This window comes from Saccopteryx bilineata, chromosome 6 (assembly GCF_036850765.1).
Source record: "Saccopteryx bilineata isolate mSacBil1 chromosome 6, mSacBil1_pri_phased_curated, whole genome shotgun sequence".
NCBI lineage: Eukaryota > Metazoa > Chordata > Mammalia > Chiroptera > Emballonuridae > Saccopteryx > Saccopteryx bilineata.
In genome coordinates, this window is record NC_089495.1 from 123,177,306 (window position 1) to 123,193,953 (window position 16,648).

Genomic DNA, 16,648 nt, shown 5'->3' on the forward strand with positions numbered 1-16,648 from the left:
CCCTGGGCTTGCCTGGTCAAGGCACATATGGGAGTTGATGCTTCCTGCTCCTCCCCCCTCCTCTCTCTCCGTCTCTCTGTCTCTCTTTCTCCCTCTCTCTCTCCTCTCTAAAAATGAATTTAAAAAATTTAAAAAAAAACAGCAGTTTTCATTCACATCATATAAGGCTGTCAAACTGAAAAAATTCCTTGTAATGGGTGGTTATGCAAGAATCCATTTTACTTCATGTTATGTGGTAAGTGATGGATGGATCCTCTAAGAGGAGAACCGGAAAGTAGATTTTACCCCTTTTTGGTCTCCTTCCGTCTCAGACAAGTTTCACAACAGGAAAATATTTGTGAGCAGAGAAATCAAATTTGGGAGGAACCTTAGATTTCTTTTTGTGTCCTCCTGCCAATAACTTCATAACCACAAAGTTGGGATTGGCAACCTTTAAAATTCCATTGACCTCATGGTCTGGGTTTGGGATATTTTCCAGTATCATTTTTGCCTGCTGGAAGTGCTTACTGGCTGCCACATAGAGCTCTGGAGACTGAGGAGGAGGGCTGTATTTATTGAGGTCTGACATCTCCTTGAACTGCAGGTAGTGCACTGGGGGTGGTGTCATTACGCTGTTGAATGGAGCAAATCGGTGCTCATACCGAACTTGTTCACTGTCAAGCTCAAACTTGGGTTTCAGGACTTTGCCATCCATGTCAAACGCTACCATGGTCTTAAACATTCCAGCACACATATTCTGATAGGCCTGGCTCATTGTGATTTCTCGGCTCAAAGGGCGAACTTTCTTCTTTTTCTTTGTTTTTTTACTGCTCCGGCCCTTCTGTTGCTCTTCCATTATCCTTTCCTCTGCCATCTGAGAGCCGTCGGCAGGACTCAGTGTTGACATCAACCACGCATACAGGAATTCAGAGAGGTACCAATATATGTAGTAGTACTCATGCATGCTGTAGAGCTCCAGCTCAAAGCCATTCAGAAGATACTGTATCATAATTCTGAGGTTGTGGTAAAGGACCCAGGTACCTAAACAGGCCAAACACTATCCTGTTTCAACAGCATAGTGTGAAGAGCTGCATCAACCTTCTCTGCCTCATCCTGCAAGGTAGCAAATTCCTCAAGAATATGACCAAGTTTGTCTCTCTGTCAAGCCCGATTATGCCCATGGATCTGAATTAGACTACAGAATGGCATCTGTTGTTTTCCGAGATGGAGGTCATAGTTTAATCCAGCCAGGCCTGTGGTTCCTGAGGGTTGTAGTAAGAGGGCATCAAAAGGTACCTCTGTACCTGCCCCTACCTGAACACAGTGAGTGACAAAGGAGTCGATACAGTCCTTAGCCTGGTGATTGTTATATACACAGCACTTTGGGGAAAGCACCGGAGGACTGACAAATGACCGAAGTGCATCTTTCACCATGTCTTGCATGAGATGAGTTTCAAAGACCTTTTTGTTATCCACCAGAAAAGTGATTTGTAATAGAGATCTTGAAAGAACACATGGTGATTGTTCACTAAACTCACAGAAAAAATCCAGGATACAATGTAAATTTGTTAAATTGACTACTTCACAGACAGTTTTTATTCTATTAATCTTGCAAAATAGTTGACCATTTCTTCCTTTTTTTTTTTTTTTTTTGTATTTTTCTGAAACTAGAAACGGGGAGAGACATTCAGACAGACTCCCACATGCGCCCGACCGGGATCCACCCGGCACGCCCACCAGGGGCGAAGCTCTGCCCACCAGGGGGCGATGCTCTGCCCCTCCGGGGCGTTGCTCTGTTGTGACCAGAGCCACTCTAGCGCCTGGGGCAGAGGCCAAGGAGCCATCCCCAGCGCCCGGGCCATCTTTGCTCCAATGGAACCTCGGCTGCGGGAGGGGAAGAGAGAGACAGAGAGGAAGGAGAGGGGGAGGGGTGGAGAAGCAGATGGGCGCTTCTCCTGTGTGCCCTGGCGGGGAATCAAACCCGGGACTTCTACACGCCAGGCCAACACTCTACCACTGAGCCAACCGGCCAGGGCCATTTCTTCCCTTTTAATGATTTTTGCATATCGAGGGAAGGTGGGTGGAAGGAGCCTCTGGTTAACAAGGGGCTCAAACCCCATCATAATTGGATGATCTCCTTTTGTAGTATCATTCTGGGCCTGGATGCCATGATGCAATGAATTATGAATGGCAGAAAGAAGATCTGCTGCTTGAACCATCAATTTTTGAGCTTCTGCAACAGCACTGGTCTCTTTCTTAGTAAAGGCTATAAGCACGGTCAGTAACACTCGAGTAAATTTCACTCTGCTGAATACTGCTAAACACTGTTGGTGTTCTAATTCAACTTCTGGATCTCTTTCCTCTCCTTGTCGACTTCGAGTACTCTTTACTCTTCTTTGCATGTCATCCTCCACATCTTTTAGCATGCCTGTAACGCGAAGATCTGTCACACTGTTAGCCATTTTAAACCCATAAGTCATTGACTGAAAATCTTCCTCTTCAAAAACAGCAGCTTTATTTACTTTTTCCCTTGCAATGTCACAGATTTTCAAGATTCCCAGAGCAAAAGCTTTCATGGCAGGATCTTCTATAAAGTCTGGATTATGAATGTAAAGGCACGTAAATACTGTCTGTGCCAAGGAGTGGCCTTCTAACCATGTTATCAAACAGCAAAAACATATATCCATTATTCCTATCAATTCAGGCAAGGTGAGGTCTTTAATTTTAATGGTGCCATCCTTGATAGCTTGTTCAAAATTGAGAACTTTTCGATTAACTTGGTTTCCAATCATGCCAGCATCCATCTTGGGATCCATCATTTCAATGGCAGACATGGCTTCAAAAAGACCAAATAGCTTATCATGAAGCAGTTCTCCCAACTTTAATTCTCGACAAGCTTTTTCAAAATCCTGAGTTATGTCCACCCAGTTGGTATTGCCTTTTTCCACCTTTTCTGATATACTGAGCTCCCATCCTGAATCATCGTCTTCGGCAAAGGCTTTCATATCCATTATGCACCTCTTCCCTCACCACCGCCAGTTGGGCCGATGGCGGCCGTCGTTTCTTCCCGTGGAAGAGAGATGGTTACTATCTTAAAATAACATGCAGCGGTAAGGATGTGGAGAAACTGGACCTGTGATAGACTTGTGGCATGAACATAAAATAGTGCAGCCACTGTGGAAGACAGTATGATAGTTCTTCAGAAAATTGAAGAATTACCATAAATCCAGCAATTTCACTTCTGGGTATATATCCAGAAGAATTGAAAGCAGGACTGAGGTATTTGTGCACTGACATTCATAGCAGCATTATTCACAATAGCCAACAGATGGGAGCAACCCAGTGGCCCTTGAGGCATAAACAAAATGTGGTTTGAATATCCATTCAGTGGAATATTATTCATCCTTAAAAGGGAAGGAAATTCCAACACATGCTACAACATAGGTGATGCTTGAAAATAATGTGCTAAGTAAGCCTGTCACAAAAGACATACAGTATGATTCCACTTATATGAAGTATCTGGTGTAGTCAAATTCATAGAAAGAATGGTGGTTGCCAGGGGCTGGAGGCAGGAGAAATGGGGAGTTATTGTTTGATGGGTATAGAGTTTCAGTTTTGCAAGATTAAAAGTTCAGGAGATTGGCTGTGCAACTATGTAAATAGAATTAACACTACTAAACGACACACTTATGAGTGTTTTAAGATGGTAAATTATATGTTTTATGTATTTTACCACAAAAATAAATCTTAATTAAGTAAGTCTTCCAAATATTCATTGACAAATGAATTAATAAACAGAAAATGTATGTCCATACAGTGGAATATTACTTGGCCATAAAAAGCAATAAAGTACTAATATATGCTACAACATAGATGAGTCTTTAAAATATTATGCTACCTGAAAGAAGCCACACAAAATGCTACATATTGTATGAGTCCATTTATATGAAATATCCACGATAGGCAAATCTTTAGAGACAGAAAGTAGTGGTTGCCTAGAATTTAGAGTAGGGGTGGAGATTGGAGGCTGATGGCTAAAGGGTAGAGTTTCTTTGAGGAGGAATGATAAAGCTCTAAAATTGATTGTGGTGAAGGTTGTACAACTCTGTGAATGTACTGAAAACCAAATAAAGACTTTAAATGCCTGACCTGTGGTGGCGCAGTAGATAAAGTGTCAACCTGGAACGCTGAGGTTGCCTGTTCGAAACCCTGGGCTTGCCTGGTCAAGGCACATATGGAAGTTGATGCTTCCTGCTCCTCTCCTCCTCCTCCTCCTCCTCCTCTCTCTCTCTCTCTCTCCCCTAAAATGAATAAATAAAATCTTTAAAATAAATAAGTAAAATAAAATATTCATGAAAAATATTAAATAATACCTGGCCAAAAAAAAAAGACTTTAAATGAGTAAATTGAATGGTAGGTGAGAAATATTTTAATTCCTTTTTTTTTTTTAAGTAAGTCAGATTGTGTAAGACCTTTAGCGAAAACTCTGCAGTGGCTCCTCATTTTACTTAGACTAGAAGCCACTGTCCTTACAGTGGGAAAAAATCCCTACATGCTATGCCTCTTACCTCTTTTTCTTCCAACCTCCTTCTTGTTCATTCAGCACAGCCATACCAGCCTCCTTGCTTAGGCACCTAAGCACATGTCTGCTGTAGGGCTGGTAATGGCTAGTCTCTCTATCTGGAAGGCTCTTCTCCTAGATATCTGCTAATTTAGCTCCCTCAGCTCCTTCAAGTCTTTGCTCAAATGTCACTCTCCAAATGAGGTCTGCCTGACCACCCCATTTTATTTATTTATCTATTTATTTATTATTTATTTATTTATTTATTTGTGACAGAGAGACAGACAGACAGACAGGGACAGACAGATAGGAAGGGAGAAGCATCGATTCTTTGTTGTGGCACTTTCGCTATTCATTGATTGCTTTCTCATATGGGCCTTGACAGGGGTGGGGGGCTATAGTAGAGCAAGTGACCCCTTGCTCAAGCCAGTGACCTTTGGGCTCAAGCCAGTGACCAGGGGTCATGTCTATGATCCCACACTCAAGCCAGTGACCCTGTACTCAAGCTAGTAACCTCAGGGTTTCAAACCTGAGTCCTCTGTGTTCCAGTTTGATGCTCTACCCACTGTGCCACTACCTGATCTGGCCTGACAACCCCATTTTATTGTTTTTATTTTTTTAATATTTTATTTATTGATTTTTAGGCTTTCTCGTGGATGTCTTGCACATATCACATTTTGTAGGGGCCGTTTCTTTTTCTTTTTTTTTTTTTCATTTTTCTGAAGCTGGAAACAGGGAGAGACAGTCAGACAGACTCCCGCATGCGCCCGACCAGGATCCACCCGGCACGCCCACCAGGGGCGACGCTCTGCCCACCAGGGGGCGATGCTCTGCCCATCCTGGGCATCGCCATGTTGCAACCAGAGCCACTCTAGCGCCTGAGGCAGAGGCCACAGAGCCATCCCCAGCGCCCGGGCCATCTTTGCTCCAATGGAGCCTTGGCTGCGGGAGGGGAAGAGAGAGACAGAGAGGGAAAGCGCGGCGGAGGGGTGGAGAAGCAAATGGGCGCTTCTCCTGTGTGCCCTGGCCGGGAATCAAACCCTGGTCCTCCGCACGCTAGGCCGACGCTCTACCGCTGAGCCAACCGGCCAGGGCCGGGGCCGTTTCTTTTTTTAAAAAATTTTTTTAGCCTGACCAGGCTGTGGCACAGTGGATAGAGCGTTGGACTGGGATGTGGAAGGACCCAGGTTCGAGACCCCGAGGTCGCCAGCTTTAGTGCGGGCTCATCTGGCTTGAGCAAAAGCTCACCAGCTTGGACCCAGGGTCGCTGGCTCCAGCAAGGGGTTACTCAGTCTGCTGAAGGCCCACAGTCAAGGCACATATAAGAAAGCAATCAATGAACAACTAAGAAGTCACAACGTGCAATGAAAAACTAATGATTGATGCTTCTCATCTGTCTCCATTCCTGTCTGTCTGTCCCTGTCTATCCCTCTGACTCTCTGTCTCTGGAAAAAAAATTAAAATAAAAAATAAAAAACCAAAAACCCGCCCTGGCCGGTTGGCTCAGCGGTAGAGCGTCGGCCTAGTGTGCGGAGGACCCTGGTTCGATTCCCGGCCAGGGCACACAGGAGAAGCGCCCATTTGCTTCTCCACCCCTCCGCCGCGCTTTCCTCTCTGTCTCTCTCTTCCCCTCCCGCAGCCAAGGCTCCATTGGAGCAAAGATGGCCTGGGCGCTGGGCATGGCTCTGTGGCCTCTGCCTCAGGCGCTAGAGTGGCTCTGGTCGCAACATGGCGACGCCCAGGATGGTCAGAGCGTCGCCCCTGGTGGGCGTGCCGGGTGGATCCCGGTCGGGCGCATGCGGGAGTCTGTCTGACTGTCTCTCCCTGTTTCCAGCTTCAGAAAAATGAAAAAAGAAAAAAAAAAAAAACCCTTACTTAAAAAAAAATTTTTTTAATAGTACCCCATTTTAAATTGCACCATCACTATTTACCCTGACCCATTTTGCCTGCAAGTACTTATCAGCTTGTAATAGATGAATAACTTACTTTAGTTATGTTTATTGTGCACCTCCCCTGCTAGAAAGGAAGCTCATGGAAGGCCTTGACCTTTGTAGAGCTCACTGGTAGATCCCAAGGACCCAGAACAGTGCCTGGAAAGGAGTAGGTGCTTAACGAATACTTACTAAATAAGAGAATGACAAGTATCTCATAAAATATGAACTGTTGTTATCTTTCTATTCAATGAAAAAGCTGGCAGGGCAGGATGTGAATAAGGTTGTCCTACCCACATGACCAAGTAGCTGGGCTCCTAAGGCTAAGATCCTGGGGGTTTGGGGGGAAGAGGAAATATAATGGTGTTGACTGGAAGCCAATGAACAGGGCAGGGGAAGGTGCAGCAGAGATGAAACTACAGGGGCAGAAGGTAGTGATTTTCACATCCAGTGAACTGGGGTGGGGTGGGGATTAAATTCTATAGAAACAGTAAGGGTTGGTTCTATGCCACAAAGGCTTGATGACTAATAGGTCAAAATTTAAAACAAATATTTAAGTTTTATTGTAACCTAAACACCCTCCTGGCCCTCTAGGAAAATACTGCTGGTGTGTGGAACGCTGTTACTTTGTATTTAAGTTTTCCGTTGGATATCTGTTTAGGGTAAGAAGAAAATTTGATTCATTCAGATTCAACAAACTGGACTCAGGACTCTCAGACACATTTCATTCCATTCTTACTAGTGTCCTCTGAGAGGGTGTTATTACCCATGGTACAGCTGAAAAAATTGAGGCATAATGCCAAGGACAGAGCCTGACACACAGGAGATGTCCAATAAATATTATTTATTGAATTGAATTGGAGGGAGAAACATTCAATGGTGGAGAGCAGGGAATGAGACGAAGCTGAACAAGTTCCCTCATTCCTACCAGAGCTCTCTGGGGTCTCTGAGCTCTCCTGTGAGGCATGATGCTCCTGGAAATTACAAATAGAAAGAGGAGTGGAACACATGGCAGGGCTGTCCCACTTACTAATTCTGGAAAACTGAGCCCCTCCCCCAAATCTGCCTCAGCCCCTTGTCATCTCCTCATTACCACCTCTTAGCACACGCCCGGAAATCTTTCTAGGACATCCCCTAACCGGCACGGGGAGGTCCGGCGTGCCCATCAGGCTTCAGGAAAGCGCCAAGGCGCGTGGGGGGTCCCGGGCGAGCGCTCCTGGCAGCGCGGTACACACGTGGGTCCCTGCGATCGGTCCCTCCACCATTTCTACTCCCGGGGACGTCAGTTCGCCGCTCAGCGGGGCACAACAGGCATTCCGGGTCTGGAGCGTGCCGACGACGCCCAAGGGCCCTGTGCCCCCGGGTTGGGCTGCCTGTGCCTCGTCTGAGACGCGCCAGCGCCACTCCACAGTCCTTCTCTCCTTCGCGACCATCCGCCTGGGGGTACCATCCTATCCTTACAAGCAGCTCGCTCCTCCCCACCACTCCAGGGCAGCCTTATCCCCAGCTCAAGTCTCCGCCTGGCTCACTGCGCCCGCAGTTGTGCGAAGTCTGCAGCGGCTGAAGCCACGGGAGCTGCGCGTTCACCAGGACCCAGATCGCTGCAGGGACACGGGTAGCCTCGAGTTTGGCGTCATCATGAATGGCTCGGGTGGTCCAGGGGTCGAGTACGCGAGCGAGGCGGGCGACGGAGGCAGCTGGCAGCCTGAGGCGGTCATCGTGCTCGTGCTATTCGCGCTCATCTTTCTCGTGGGCACCGTGGGCAACACACTGGTGCGCGGCGGCCGGGCGGTCAGCACCATCTACCTGTTCCTCCTCAACCTGGGCGTGGCTGACCTATGTTTCATTTTGTGTTGCGTACCCTTCCAGACCACTACACCTTGGACCGCTGGGTGTTCGGTTCGCTGCTCTGCAAAGCCGTGCACTTTCTTACCTTTCTCACCGTTCATGCCAGCGGCTTCACGCTGGCCGTCGTCTCCTCGGACAAGCAAGCGCCCTGGCAGCCCAAGGGTCAGTCACGCAGAGAGCAGATAAGGATTGTACAAGTCGGCGTGTTGGAGAAAGAAGAGTAAGAACGGGGGACCGCAGTGTCCCCTGTTAGGTGTGGCCTCGGGGGGCTGCAGCCTGGAGCGCCGGCAACCGACAATGCGCAGCGTTTCTGGGTAGAAAGCGTTTTCCTGTGCTTGGTCTCGCTTGAGTCTCAATGTACTCGTGAGGCTGGGTTGGGAGAGATTACTGGGCCCAGTTATGTAACAGCCGAGACCGAGTTTTCTTGAATGACTTGCTCAGAGTCGTCCATCCAGTAATCATGTGCGGGAAGCCAGCGGTCTCAAGGTGTCCAATTCAGGCGCCACCCCCTCGCTAGCCTTGAAGCCGGTGTTTGCTTGTCGCACTCGACTCTGTTCCGTACTACGAAATTTCAGCCCTTCGCGGGGGGCCTTTGCCAAAGTCCAAGAGAGCACGCCTGAGGGCCCCTAGCTTGGTCCCACCCCTTCAGCACCCCACTCCAGGCCTGGGTCAAGGTCAGGGAGAGGAGTGCGCCCGAACTCGCCCATTCCCCAAGCCAAGCTAGAGTTTAGAAGGACACCTGGATGATTCCTGGGGAGTAAATCCGGGTCTGACTACGGTATCTCCCCGCCCCCTCCGCCCCTACGTGTTTCCTACCTCCTCCGAAAACACAGCGAGATGAGGCCACAATCCCCACACACCTGTGCCGCTGAGCGCAGAGTGTGACGATGCCAAGATCGTTAGTGGGACCCACAGAGCCTCGGCTTCTCTGAGGAGTTTCCTTGCCGTGCCGTGCCTGAGGTGTCTCTAAGGCTGTCTGCTAGAGCCTCAAGGCGCCTGGGTCCCACCTATCCGGGCACCGTCACTGGTGGATAATAACAGACTTCTGGAGCCCAAAAGTCAGTTCAGCCTTTGGGGTGCCCTCCCGGGTGGAGTCTGACTGTGGTCGTGTCCCGGGAGGAGCAGATGAATGGCCTATACACTCTCCTTTCCTGCTGCCGGGTCTTGCCCCATATCTAGACGCGGCTTCGAGTGTCTGGAATGCACTGAGTCGTCCTCCATGTGTGTGTGTGTGTGAGTGGTGTGACCGTGCGCTAAGGACCTTCCTAGAGAGCTGGTGTGAGATTCGAGATCCAAGGGTCCGGGCCTGCACCCGCGAATCCGCCCGCTAAACCAATGTCTCCCTTCCTGGCCTGACCCAGAGGTATCTGGCTATCCGCTATCCGCTGCACTCCCGTGAGCTGCGCACACCTCAAAACGCGTTGGTGGCCATCGGGCTTATTTGGGGTCTGTCGCTGCTCTTCTCTAGACCTTACCTGAGTTACTATCGCCAGTCGAGGTTGGCCAACCTGACTGTGTGCCACCCAGCGTGGAGCTCGCCTCGACAATGTGCCATGGACCTCTGCACTTTTGTCTTCAGTTACTTGCTTCCTGTGCTCGTGCTCAGCCTGACCTACGAGCGCACTTTGCACTACCTCTGGCGCGTGGCCAACCCTGTGGCCATCCGCTCGGGTGCCCCGCGCGCCAAGCGCAAGGTGACGCGCATGATCATCATCGTGGCAGCGCTCTTCTGCCTCTGTTGGATGCCTCACCACGCGCTTATCCTCTGCATGTGATTCGGCCACTTTCCACTTAACGCGCGCCACCTACGCACTGCGCATCCACTCGCTCTTGGTCGCCTAAGCTAACTCCTGCGTCAACCCCATCGTCTCTGCGCTGGTCTCCAAGCACTTCCGCAAGGGCTTCTGCAAGATTTGCGCTGGCCTGCTGCGCCACGCGCGGCGCAGAACCTCAGGCCGCCCGTGTGTCCCAGAGCAGGGCACCCTAGCGGCAGTGTACTGGAGCGAGTCCACTGACCTGACGCTTGCGAGCGAGGCCGAGACCTCCGCCGCTGTGCTGGCGCCCCCTAGCGGCGTGGGTCCCGGGCCGGCCCTGGCGGGACCAAAACGTATCCAGCAGCATCCTGACAGTTAATGTGACTTAAACGCACTTAGAGCTTATGCTAGGGTGTTAAAAGTTTGGAGTCAGAGGTCGAGGAATCTTGGGTGGAGTTTCGCCTGTTAATAAAATAAGCAAACCATTTCACTTGTGCAGATGAGCTGTCTCCGCCTATCTCATGGAGCTCTGTGGTAAAAAAGCCTCTGGTACTTCACAGGGGGAGCTTTGGAAAATTGGGTGCAGGTGTTTTCCTGAGTTACGGGGAGAGTGGGCAGCCTGTGCCGGAGACAGCAGAGTTAAAAATCTGCGTAGAAAATCCTAAATGAGTGAGGCTGGCGAGAATGCAACGGGGGAAGGCTCTTTGTACGTGGTCAACCGGAGGCGCCAGTGCATATAGATTGGCAAACCAGCCGCCGCCAATGCGTGTGACACAAGCAGGCAGTGTTTAAGCTCACTCGATAAAGTCAGTCGATGATGGATGTAGACAGTATGTGTGTTCGTGCGCCATTGTGTGGGGCGTCCTTGAATACTCCCAGCTCCGTTGGGCCCTTTCGAGTCTCGGCAGCCCTATCAGTGCCTATGGACTTTCAGCCTTAAGGTTTCCTGGACTTTCTGTAGCTATCTGGAATCAGGTCTGCAACCCCTCGGTTTCTCCTGCAGGCCAGGAAAGTCGCGCCCCGCCCATGCTGATCCTGTTCCAGGGCCCACAGCAGCGATTCTAAGGCACTGCTGGGATGGGGCAGGCTGAGAATCAGTGCGGGAATAGGGATGCTCTGGGACTTTGCTCCTGACCTAGCCTCCACCTTTCCCTGGGTTCGCCCCACTCCAGGAGTCCTTGAGCCAAAACTTTATACGTGGAATTGGCTCAGTCCTGGCCAGATAGCTTGGTTGGTTAGAGCATTGTCCAAAAGTACAGAGGTTGCCAATTGGATCCCCAGTCAGGGCACACACAGGAACAGATCAATGCCTCCCCCCTTCTCCTTCCTTTCTCACTAAAATCAACCAATAAAGATTTTTAAAAAATGAAATTGGTGCTTGACCAGGAGGTGGCGCAGTGGATAGAGCGTCGGACTAGAATGCCGAGGACCCAGGTTCGAGACCCCGAGGTCGCCAGCTTGAGCGCGGCTCATCTGGTTTGAGCAAAAGCCCACCAGCTTGGACCCAAGGTCGCTGGCTTGAGCAAGGGGTCACTCGATCTGCTGAAGGCCCGCGGTCAAGGCACATATGAGAAAGCAATCAATGAACAACTAAGGTGTCGCAATGCGCAATGAAAAACTAATGATTGATGCTTCTCATCTCTCCGTTCCTGTCTGTCTGTCCCTGTCTATCCCTCTGTCTCTGTAAAAAAAAAAAAAAGAAATTGGTTCACTGTTTAATGAGAAGGAAAACCCTTAAGGGTGTGCCTATCTCACATCGTTGAGTGCAGGGCACTTTGACAAGGGCTTGTGTTCTTAACCAGGCAGGTGTCCACTATGGAAACGCAAGGGAGGCCCTTGGCATCTGCCCAGATTGGAAGGACTGAGTCAGGGAAGCAGGGGTGTTGTTCTATGCTTGCCTGGCCCACTTGGCTGGCCTTGAACTTGGCAACCAGTTCCAGGTGGTAGAAATGGAGCAGGACAGGAAAGCCTAGGCAGGTGCAGGGCAGGCAGGGCTTGGCCCTGGGCTTTGTCTTTGGATGTTTGCAGAAACCAGGGTGGGATGGGGGTGGCAAGTCTAAGGCCCCAGGGTCATTGTACAGAGTAGCTGCCTGGACCGACTGCTCAGTCCTCAAGAGAAGCGATTGAAATAGAAATTGTAGCTTAGGTGCTGCTGCTCCGTCCAGCCTCTCTATGCAGCCACTAATGATGGCCTTGTGGCTCCTTCTTCATCTCGTTTTCAGACTTGGCACCACTTGGTCCTTGGACCAGGGCCACAGCTTCTACGCAGCAGCTGTTGGTAGGTGGAAGGAATAAGGGAATGAACCTTGGGATTTGGTCCCCAAGGCACCGGATGACTTCAACCTCCATCCCTCAGCTTGGCCATCCTTCTTCAACCTCAGCTCGCCCCTGGAGGTTCAGGAAACCATCCAGATTCCAAACAACGGGAGTGCGCCCCTGCTCGTGGACGTGCAGGTGTTTGTGTCAAATGTATTTAATGTGGTAAGAGTCCTTAGGCCAAGGAAGGGGCAGGGGCTAAGTGCTGAGCTGGGAATGGGGCAGGACTCAGTCCCTGCAGTGCTGTGGTCCCCTGCCTTATTTTGTCATATAGCAGCGATCCCTCAGGTGACTTGCTGCCTCTCTCCCCCAGGACATCCTTCGGTACACAGTATCCTCCATGTTGCTGCTTCGGCTGGTGAGAGGCCACGGTGGTGGTGGGGAGTATGAGTGTAAAATGGTGGAGATGGGGCAGGAGAACCTTCTCTGAGCCCGGCTCAGAAGTACCAGTCTTCAGCAACCTGCCAAGCTGAGAGGCATGTATATATGGAAAGCCAGAGCCTTAGTGGTATCCTTGTGTCCCTAGTCCTGGCTGGACACTCGCCTAGCCTGGAACGCAAGTGCGCACCCACGGCGGGTACGTACGCTGCCCTGGGACTCACTGTGGACACCAGAACTCACTATCCAGGAGGCGTAAGTGAGGCAGGAGTTCTAGTCACAGGAACCACCATGCATGTCCCTGTGTCTTCCCCATCTAGAGCCTGGAGAACCTCTTAGTGAATATCCTTCTCCTGGTGGTCCTGCCAGACACTGGTGTGTCCCCAAGTTCCTCTCTTCTGGTGGCCAGACCATTAGCATGCCCCCATGTTTCCCTCTTCCTTTTGGAACCTGTGGGCAGGGGACGGCAGTTGGGCACATGCCCGAGTCCCCCCTCCTCCCCCTTCAGAGAAGGGGCTGGGCCTCTGGCTGTGGTGTCTTTCCCTGCAGGCTCAGGGTGGACTGGCAGGACCAGAGCCCACAGGCCCAAGTGTACCAAGATGGCCACGTTGAGCTCTACCTAGACCTCACCACGGAGACCAACTGTGACTTTGAGCTCCTCCACTTCCCCAGGGACCAGAGTGACTGCACCCTCAGTTTCTACGCTCTCAGCAACACTGGTGCTGACTGGACAGGAGCTGGCGGGTGAGGGTAGAGGGGCGGGGAAGCCTCTGGCCTCCAGCAAATGTCTGACACAGATATAGTGGGCCTGTGTTCACACCATCTACCCCTGGGCTTAGGGGAGCTGAATAGATGGATCCAGCAGAACATGCTTCTCACCCGGTATCTCCCAAATAGCAGCCCTGTCTCCTAGTTCTCCCTGCTCTCACTGTAGTCCCTCAGCAACTGCAAAACAATTGCCCTCAAAAGCAAGGGCCAAACTGCTGTGGCTAGTCCACTGGTGTCAGCTCAGGTTGCTGCAGCCTCATCCTGAAAACATCTTGAAGGTGTAACCACACAGCCAAAACCCCACAGACCTGTCAGGCGATGTCCCAATTGGCAGAGAAGTCCCACCTTTCCCTTATATCCTTCCCCTCTGGGAAATACCACAGCTGCTGCCCCATGAATCCTAACATTTCAGATGTAAGATGGTACATGGGTAGATGAGTCTGTGAAGTGCATTTATTTTTACAATGAAAATTAATCTATTATCTATTTATTATCTGAAAAAGCCCTTCCACTAGCTCAGCGGTTCTCAACCTGTGGGTCGCGACCCCAGCGGGGGTTGACCGACCAAAACACAGCGGTCACCTAAAGGATGGCTTTAGGCGACCCCCACCAGAGTCGCGACCCACAGGTTGAGAACCGCTGCTCTAGCTGGAGAAAACTTGGTGGGGTGTGTGTGTGCAAATTCAGGTTTGGAAAGTCCTTGCATGAACCAGTTTCATCTCCAAGTCTGCCTCCAACAGCCATCAGAAGTCTCCATCACCCCTGGGCACCAGCTTGTTCCTGCCCCTACTCCCAAGAGATTCGGGGTCAGGGGTATCTCTTTAGTTCATCGTTCTCACCCCCACCCTCCCAGTGATGGAGCTGGAGTTCCAGGCCCACGTGGTGAATCAGATTGTGAGTGTCAAGAGGGAATATGTAGTTCGGGATTTGAAAACCCAAGTCCCAACCCAGCAGCTGGTGCCCTGCTTCCAGGTGACGGTGAGTCGGGAGGTGGCTTGAGAGGGCTGCAGGGGCATTGAGGATGCAGAGCTAGGGGCATGACATCACCCTTCTATTGCCTACCCCCTGTACATTACCCCCCAAAACTCTTATTTCCTTCCAGTTGCGCCTACAGAACACAGCATTAAAGGCCGTCATAGCTCTGTTGGTACCTGGGGAGGCACTGCTGTTGGCTGACCTATGCGGTGGGCTATTGCCCCTCCAGGCCACAGAGCGCATTGCCTACAAAGTGACCCTGCTGCTGGGCTACCTTGTCTTTCACTCCTCCCTGGTGCAGGCCCTGCCCGGCTCCTCCTCCTGCAACCCACTGCTCAGTAAGCCCTGCACCCTCCTGGTCCTGGGCGGGACCACTCTGCCTGGCCTGCCTCCTTTCTTCCTCTCTGCTCAGCTCCCTGGGCACTGGAGGCACAGGCCTGGGCCCTGACTTTTGCCCTACCCCACCCCTCCCCAGTTTACTACTTCACAGTCCTGCTGTTGCTGCTATTCATCAGCACCATGGAGACGGTGCTGTTGGCTGGGCTGCTGGCCCGGGACCACCTCAGGGCCAAGAGCAGCCCCAGCCCAGTCCTGAGAAGGGAGCAGCAGGATCACGAGGCTATAGGGCCTAATCCTGAAGGTGCGCAGGGGCTGAGGCCTTTCCTGCAGGGTGGGTGAGGAATGAGGCTAGGAGCAGGTTTGATGGGGCAGAGCTGGCAGGCTGCATGTCTGGTGCTGGGGTCAGGGGTGCTGGGCTATTTAGAGGCTCCTTGTGCTCACTCTGCTGACCCCACTGTCCCACATCAGCCCTTGGAAGAAGCAGGTCTGGAGCAGCGAGCAAGGTTAGCTTCCCTGAAGGCTGGGTGACTTCAAACTCCCCAAGATAACCCCGTGCCTTCTGAACTTCCTCTAGGATGGTCTTTCTTCAACTCAAGATGGCCTAGAATAGGCCAGACCCCAACATTTACTAGTCGTGAATCTGTGGAAGGGAGAAATATGGCTGAAGTCCCTGGGTTACTCTTCTGCTCTGGGAAAGGGTGTGAGGCGAGCCCTGAAGTGCAGCTCCTTTCCTTCCTCCCCCACAGAAGCCACCAGAGGAGTAACAGGGTCCCAGAGGAGCTGGGCTGAGGCCGCCGACCACACCTTCTTCCTGCTGTATGTGGCAGGGGTGGTGTGCAGCCAGTTCATCTTCATTGGACTCTGGATGTGGGCGACGTGCAAGTCTGATCCAGCCCCTGGCGAGGCCACACCCCATGGCTGGCAGCTCAGGCTGTAATAGGGCAGTGCCCAGGGCTGCAGACCTGGGAGAGGGCCAGGTCAGGGTCTCTGGAGGGGAAGGGAGGATGACGTTTTCTGTTTCCCTAAGCTTGGAGGACTCCAGGCCACCTTGAGCTCTCTTCTGTTACCATGCAAGCAATGAGTGTGAAATAAACCCATCACCCAAGTGCACCCCAAGGATCCGTCTTCAACAAGCTTAGCAGTTCACACTTGTTCTATAGAGGTCGGGTCCCACCTCACATCCCCTGACCCATTCCACTCCTGACCTCACCAGTGGCCACCAGTCAGCCAGTTCCCCTCCCCCCAGCCTAACTGCTCCTTCAACCACTGCTGCTTGACCCTGGGCTAGGATGGACTGGGCACCAGGAAAGAGGGGTCTAGAGGCAGGCTGTACAGGGGGGTTAGAATGCCTCTGAACTGGTGAGAGGTGCTGGACCCCAGAGGGAATGGAGAGAGCTCACTCCTGGGGGACAGAACACCCCAGCCCTAGGCCATGGGGAATGCGTTTTCTGCACTAATTCTGAGAGCAGATTGGTCCTGCCTGTTTTTCCCCCAGGCTCTCTGGCTGGGATGTGGCCTGGGCCTGTCTACCCACAGGTCTGAGTGGGCAAGGCAGTGCTCCAGCCCCAGCTCTGAGCTGGGCTGGCGGTGGGGTTGTTCTGCCTCCTGCTCTTGTGCTCATGAGGCAGCTGTAGGCACAGGCCTTTGTCTTCCTCTCTGTCCTCTCCTGTCTTGAAACCATTACGTGGCCCCTGAAGGCTGTGGTCAGGGACAAAATACCAAAAGTGTGAAACCCAGTACCCAGGAGAGTGCTGGTTTGGTAGAGGACAGGGGCTGTGGGAAGCAGCACAAACTAGGCC

At 51.4% G+C, this 16,648-nt stretch overlaps 3 protein-coding genes across 3 annotated transcripts; 2 read left to right on the forward strand and 1 right to left on the reverse strand.

Moving 5' to 3' along the window:
* Positions 1-141: 141 nt before the first annotated feature.
* Positions 142-3,033, reverse strand: LOC136309039 (N-alpha-acetyltransferase 35, NatC auxiliary subunit-like). The gene is given in 4 exon segments (XM_066237048.1): positions 142-1,035; positions 1,038-1,188; positions 1,294-1,587; positions 1,989-3,033. Coding segments are annotated over 4 exon segments (2,175 nt in total). The 5' UTR covers positions 2,991-3,033; the 3' UTR covers positions 142-307.
* A 4,310-nt stretch (positions 3,034-7,343) lies between these two features.
* On the forward strand, positions 7,344-10,452 carry GALR2 (galanin receptor 2). The gene is given in 4 exon segments (XM_066237538.1): positions 7,344-8,341; positions 8,344-8,458; positions 9,683-10,109; positions 10,111-10,452. Coding segments are annotated over 4 exon segments (1,116 nt in total). The 5' UTR covers positions 7,344-8,109.
* Positions 10,453-10,890: 438 nt separating this feature from the next.
* ZACN (zinc activated ion channel) lies at positions 10,891-16,601 on the forward strand. Its single transcript, XM_066237539.1, has 9 exons — positions 10,891-10,903; positions 12,430-12,554; positions 12,703-12,747; positions 12,916-13,022; positions 13,317-13,486; positions 14,389-14,513; positions 14,638-14,848; positions 14,986-15,150; positions 15,596-16,601. The coding sequence occupies exons 1-9, from the start codon at positions 10,891-10,893 to the stop codon at positions 15,784-15,786; spliced, it is 1,152 nt and encodes a 383-aa protein (XP_066093636.1). The 3' UTR covers positions 15,787-16,601.
* The last annotated feature ends 47 nt before the right edge of the window (positions 16,602-16,648 follow it).